Source organism: Octopus bimaculoides, chromosome 1, assembly GCF_046866305.1.
Source record: "Octopus bimaculoides isolate indiv1 chromosome 1, ASM4686630v1, whole genome shotgun sequence".
In the NCBI taxonomy this organism is placed as follows: Eukaryota; Metazoa; Mollusca; class Cephalopoda; order Octopoda; family Octopodidae; genus Octopus; species Octopus bimaculoides.
In genome coordinates, this window is record NC_142928.1 from 14,314,360 (window position 1) to 14,321,859 (window position 7,500).

Here is a 7,500-nt window from a genome sequence, read left to right on the forward strand (position 1 = left end):
TTAAAATACTGTAGCATTGTGCAGTCACTGGATATTGAAAGTACATAACTCAGCCAAAAGTTAAAGTTCATTGTCTCTTAGACTATTTTTCGTTACGCTATACTGATAAATTTTCTACCGGTAGGTTTTCAACCACTGAACTCGCATTCAGTTGAAAATACATTAGTATTTAGATTGACACTCCACACTATTCTCGGAATAATCCATTAAATGAAGTTTTATATTGTCATACCAATTAGATGAATTTTATGCCATAAACTACAATTTCTATTGAAATGTCAGATACGAACAATGTAGTTACTTTTTCCGTGTTTCTATATTTTCTGCGAGTAATTTAGATTTTATTTCCTCTTCTATGATTCCAATGGTTGATATTTACCAGGCGTAGAAAGGAGAACAATAGAAGTGTTCAGATTATATCAATATCGAGTAAAAAAAAAATCACCCTGTGATAGAGTTGCAAATCAGAGAATCACTGGTAGTTTCAAAGGAATATAGACAACGTCAATGAATACTCGACATAACCTAAAGATTCCTTTACAAAGAACAACGGAAACAAATCTTGGCAGTCATAGACTGTAGGCAGAATAATCACATTCCTATACTATTTCAATAGGTTTAAATATTTTATATTTTATTGATTTGCTGCTTAGGTGCCATGAAAATATATAAACAGTAGCTGGCAATGTTAATATCCATTAATCATAATAGATAAATATTAAGTAAAAAAAATATTTAGCAAATAACAATTTATAGTTTTTTTGCTTAATCCATAAGTATTGAGAAAAAAGATGAGACAAACGTTATTATTATTTTTCTTCTTTACAGACACTTTGGAAATTAGGTAATTTAAGTGGTATAGAAATTTAATGGCTTTCTTTTATGTTCAAAGAAAAACATACTCTTTTAGTATAAGAAAAATGGCAATAATTACGCATTTACGTCCTGAACACTTTTTGGGTATTTCATAAATGTTTGTATTTTTTGCAATAACTTCAGATACACGTGTAATTATACACCAATAAATACACATATATTTACATAATCATCACACAGAAGAGGATAGTACAGACGTTACGATTTTGCCTTACATCTGTAACCATAAGTAAATTTCTTCTATAATGTTCGTTCATAAAAATATCTAAAGCTAATTAGACGAATTAATAGAGTAAACTATAATATTAATCAATAAAGCGCGTGATAATTATAAATTATATGAATCATTAAAAGATTTCCGACATAAAACGAGTGGCAGAGATAGATTTAATTTAGATATAAAAATAAAACAAAATTGCCCATCGTTTGATGCACAGAGACCATTTAGAATTTAAACATGCTAAGTAACCATATGATTCCGTTAGCTTTCCAAAATTCTTACTGCACTAGAAGTTACCGAGCAATAGCCCACGTTCGGGTGCGTGTGTGTTTGCGCTTATCTATGAGACACTGTTCGTGAAAATATCAAGTTACGTCCGGTTAATTGATTTTTATATGATTTATATATTTTCCTCTATATAATATTCTTTCAGGCATTGATTGATAATTAACGAATCTCAACATTTTAGACGCTCATCTATTGATTTAATATAATTATTTAAGTGTTTATACTTCAATCTACTAGGGGTTACGTTTTATGACTTTTCCTATATACTATCACTGTCAATATGCATAAAATGTATGTTCTGTAAATGTAGTATAGTTATATGCAGTCATTAAGACTAACAATACAAGCATTGTTACTATACAACAGATTTTATGTCATTTATAATTATCTAGTGCAATACTGCAATCGTTAATGCTCTAATTCTTTGGACGTATATAACCACGACATTTTAAACTCAAAATCTATATTTGTTTATATTCTCAAAATTTCTATATTAGTTGCGTATATTATAATAACATTATCCAGAAAATGCATCTCCAATTCATGCTCCTCTCCTGTAAAAAATATTTTTTTCATAGTCTGTCAATGCAACGGCGATGGATAGTTTCCGTTTGGTTTGTTTAAGTCACAAAAGAAGAGAGTTGTGTGAGCGATTAATAGATTTTTTTTTATCCCAATGGATATCGCAGCTAACATACTAGATGAACGCATTTAAAAAGTATGGGACGAAGATTTGCAATTATATTCTATACATAATACTGTTGAGGATATTGGATTGGGTTGGATTGCCTATGTTCAGTCCACTGCAGCACGAAGGTTTCAGCATGTTCTCTCTACCAGCCACGGTCTGAGGCCATGAATTTGAGCTTGAGATCATATTGGTTTGATGAGCCTACGCTGCCAAACTATCTCGACATTGCTTAGCATTAGGGCGCAGTTTTTATACTCATGCCTGAGAATAGCTGAATAGATTTCAAACAACCCAGCGCTTAACTAGTACTTATTTTATCGACCCCGAAGGGATGAAAGGCAAAGTTTAAACTCGTAACGTAAAATCGGACGAAATACTGCGAAGCATTTCGCCCTGAATGCTAACGATTCTGTCAGCCCGCCACCTGTAGAGGATATATTCGCATTAATATCTGCATACATCAGTCAAGTTTTATATAACATATTACACGATATACTATTAGAATGCAGCTAAAACGACAGAAGATAGAACAAGATTTACTTGGATATATTCGACGATCTCATTGATGTACTGTATTAATGACGTTTAATTATCTACCGCACTTTCATTTGTAAATGTTATTACAAGATACGCATATAGTAAAAAGTGACAGCATTTTTTAATGCTATAGATTTATTATTCGATCTTTTTAGTATTAAGTGGTATTATGTTTAAGTGAAGTCGCATGGCTCAGTGGTTACAGCGGCGAGTTTACGATCGTGAGGTTGTGAGTTCGAATCCCGGACCGGGCTGCGTGTTGTGTTCTTGAGCAAGACACTTAATTTCACGTTGCTCCAGTTCACTCAGCTGTAGAAATGAGTTGTAACGTCACTTGTGCCAAGCTGTATCGGCCTTTGCCTTTCTCTTGAATAACATCAGTGGCGTGGAAAAGAGAGGTTGGTATGCATTAAAAACAAACTTAAGTTGTGCTTTCGCCGGTGAGGCGACTTTCCACCCAGACTTGTACCATGGATGGGAAGCTCTTAGGTGCATCCATGGTCATTCGTGACCGACGAATGAGACCGAAGTTGAGAGAGGTATTATGTTTAAGTACCTCGACAATTATTTTAAGTTTTTCATTTTTGACAACATGGCGGAGAAAAATAGAAATATTTGCGCTATACGAACCCTCATACTTGTCGTTCCCAACTAATGGTTTGCCATCTGGTGCTGGCGATTTAAACATCAAGAATGGCGGGGACTGAAAAAAATGTAAAAGAGAAGAAAATATGTAGATGATAATGATATATTTATTACCAGAAACAGATAATATTTTAATGGCAAATAATGATACATAAATAAAGCCAGGCAGTGCTGTAAAGCAAATTCAGTTTGCCTTCTAAAACATTTGCTATTACATCAATATACGTCTAAAATGCAAACACTTTCTATGGACCCACGAGACGATCCATAACTAAATATGGAAATATAAGAAAGGAAATAGTTCTACTGGAGGATAACTTGTAAATAGCAACTAGAATGCCAATATCTTCATAGCAATTAGTACAGATGGTGTTTGATATTTATGCATTTCCTAACATTATTCTAAATAAATATTAAAGTCTTGTAGCCACATCAGGGATCCTCAATAACAATGACATGCCACACTTCAACGGAACTAGGAAATGCAGGTTATGATTAACGAAAGTGTTTCACATATTACAATAGCCAGCGATATTGCTTACTCGGATAACAGATGGAAGTGTGTAGTTATACTCAAAAATGATTCCTACTCGATAGCTCCAATTCCCTCAAATATACAAAACCATTAACGCCGCTGGTTACCTGACTTTTGATGACTGCATACCTAAAACCGGTAATTTAATCTGAAATCATGGTATCTCATTGTAGCAATACCAATACTCTACTGTGCTAGATATTTAACCACAATATCCACCATGGCCAATAGGATAGTGTCCATTCCTTTTCTGTCAATTCAGAAAATAACGACTTAACATATATACATGTGTGAAATGCACATGCACGCATGCCTGTGTATATGCATCACAAACACACACACATGAATATATGTATATATATAAGTATATATATATATATATATATATATATATATATATATATATATATATATATATATATATATATATATATAAGTGTATATGTATATGTATATGTATATATGTGTGTATATGCATGTATACATATACTTATATGTGTATATATATGTCTATATATATATATATATATATATATATATATATATATATATATATATATATATATATGTCTATATATATATATATATATATATATATATATATATATAGACATATATATATATATATATATATATATAGACATATATATACACATATAAGTATATGTATACATGCATATACACACATATATATATATACATATACATATACACTTATATATATATATATATATATATATATAAGTGTATACGTATATGTATATATATATATATGTGTGTATATGCATGTATACATATACTTATATGTGTATATATATGTCTATATATATATATATATATATATATATATATATATATATATATATATATATATATATATATATATATATATATATATATATATATATATTATTGCTTAAAAGAGTTCCAACACTGTCTGTTTTTTATGTTTTATTTATATTCCTGCAGAACTAATGTGGGGTATAGAATATGGAATATACAATATATAATATAATATACAATATATAATATAAAATAAAATAAAAATGGATGGCACCATGAAATAAAGTATTGAATGTAGATGAAATATTGAGTGTTCAATATAAAGGATCAAATATATAAATATATAAATATAAATATATATATATAAAGGCGACTCGAGTTTCAGGGCTATTTCCCTTCGTCATGGCCGGTATGACAGTCTTTAACAGACTGTAATAAGTTGGCTGGTTTTCTGTCTTTTATACCAATTCCTTTGGATGGCAGCAGTAGGTGTCTGGCTATTTTTAGAATTGATGTTAAATCTATTTTTATGCACTATCGGAACGCTCACGGGTACATCGACAACAGATTAAAAACCCAGAAGTTCGCCAAATACCACTGAGTAACCATCTAGCAACATGTGGTCATCAAACTTTTATTATATTTCCATTCCATAAACTTTACAACCGGAATGAAATTGAAAGAAAATGCAAAGAAAAGGACTTTATTAAGAAATTCAAACCCACTCTTAACAAACAATGATTAAATCCATCTTACTTGGCGTTTAAAAATCTTATCCCTGTAACCAAAACACAAAAAATCTCTCAGATATCATCATTTCTATAAATAGATTTGGCATCATTTCTAAGAACAGCCAAACACCTACTGCGGTTTAAAAATCTTATCCCTACAACCCACACAAAACAATAAATTAAAATATCATCATGTCTAAAAATAGATTTAACATCAATTCTAAAAATAGCCAGACACCTACTGCTGCCATCCAAAGGAATTGGTATAAAAGACAGAAAACCAGCCAACTTATTACAGTCTGTTAAAGACTGTCATACCGGCCATGACGAAGGGAAATAGCCCTGAAACTCGAGTCGCCTTTATATATATATATTTATATTTATATATTTATATATTTGATCCTTTATATTGAACACTCAATATTTCATCTACATTCAATACTTTATTTCATGGTGCCATCCATTTTTATTTTATTTTATATTATATATTGTATATTATATTATATATTGTATATTCCATATTCTATACCCCACATTAGTTCTGCAGGAATATAAATAAAACATAAAAAACAGACAGTGTTGGAACTCTTTTAAGCAAAATAATATATTCCTCTATACACAATCATACAAAAAAATCCACCTTTTTTTGTATTTATTTTTACTCGCATATATATATATATATATATATATATATATATATATATATATATATATATATATATATATATATATTGTTTGGTGTAATGTACAGAAAATGAATATTGAGAAAAATAAACGTCAGAATTTTGGAAAAAAACAATCTTTTTATTTCATCATTATTATTAGCGCTTTCGTTCTTTTCTCGAATTTGTCAAATACAATTTTGTGAATGCGCAAACAGCTTGATCATTTATTTAAAACAAGTTTTGTGAGGTTTTGTTTAGAAGAGAACATTGTTTTTGCTTTTTGGGGTGAGATTCCATGACGATGGAGATGGAAAGATATAAATATAGGGACGTAGATAGGCTGATAGATAGATGTATAGATTGATAGATAGATAGACGGATAGATAATCAGACAGATAGGTAGGAGAGTGAAAGTGAGAGAAAGGGTATCCCCTTTCCTATTCACCATTTATTCATTTATTTATTTAGTTCGTTACCATTGCATTTGTATGGGTTTAAGGATGGTGATCTTTTCAGAAATAAAAAATAACAGGTGCGGTTTGGTCATCGTTGAAAGTCAATTTGCTTTCTTTCTCTTTTCCCCTTTTTCTTCTTTTTTTCCCCTCTTGCTTTTTGTCCTCTTTGAGTTATATTTAGAATACAAAATGTACTGTCACCCCTTCGAAACATTCACTTTTGGATGGAATTTTTTGATGAAATGTAGTTCTGCATGGAAAAAAATTAGGTTATGATTAACGAAAGTGTTTCACATATTACAATAGCCAGCGATATTGCTTACTCGGATAACAGATGGAAGTGTGTAGTTATAATGAAAAATGATTCCTACTTGATAGCTCCAATTCCCTCAAATATACAAAACCATTAACGTTATAGGTATAAATATACGATAAACAAGTATCAAAAAATGGAGAAAAATGATGTTGAATCAAAATTAGATTTTATACAAAATTGGATTCAATACATACGCACGTTTCGAAAGACAACCCAAATATATAAGAAAAATTTATAATCACAGTAATTATAATTAAATTCATGCATTGTCTTTCTCATCCGTGTGAGGAATATTTGGAAGAACATCAAAAAAGTTTAATAAAGAAATAAAATATAATAAGGGAGAATGCAAATGGGGCAATATGGAAAAATCGGATATTTACAAAAAAGGTTGTAATAAGGAAACAAATAATATTAATAATAGGGAGTAAGATGGAAACGAAAAACAAAGACATATCAGTATGTTTGAAAGTCTATATGTGCAGTAAACTATAACATAAAAATAAAAAATCTAAGGGATATGTTTAACGAAATAGTAACAGATCGCGACGAAGTATAATGTAAACAAGGAATAGTTTCACTAGCAGAAAAAAGCCATACGTATACAGATTAATATTGAAAGACGAAAAAATATAAATATATTACAAGAGGCTTAAAGCTGAGAGACGAGACTATGTTTGAAAATGATAAAATATTTAAGTAAAAATGTACATACAAGCAGAGAAATGAGTAAAATCAAAAAGAACTGAAAGAAAAGC

General features: G+C 30.1%; 1 protein-coding gene across 1 annotated transcript in view; it reads right to left on the reverse strand.

The window, feature by feature from the left end:
• LOC106869364 (glutamate receptor) overlaps positions 1-7,500 on the reverse strand; it is a 702,165-nt gene that overhangs the window by 41,469 nt on the left and 653,196 nt on the right. The window contains exon 10 of the mRNA XM_014915088.3: positions 3,243-3,315. Coding sequence (XP_014770574.1) covers positions 3,243-3,315 — 73 coding nt within the window. The remainder of the gene's footprint in view (positions 1-3,242; positions 3,316-7,500) is intronic.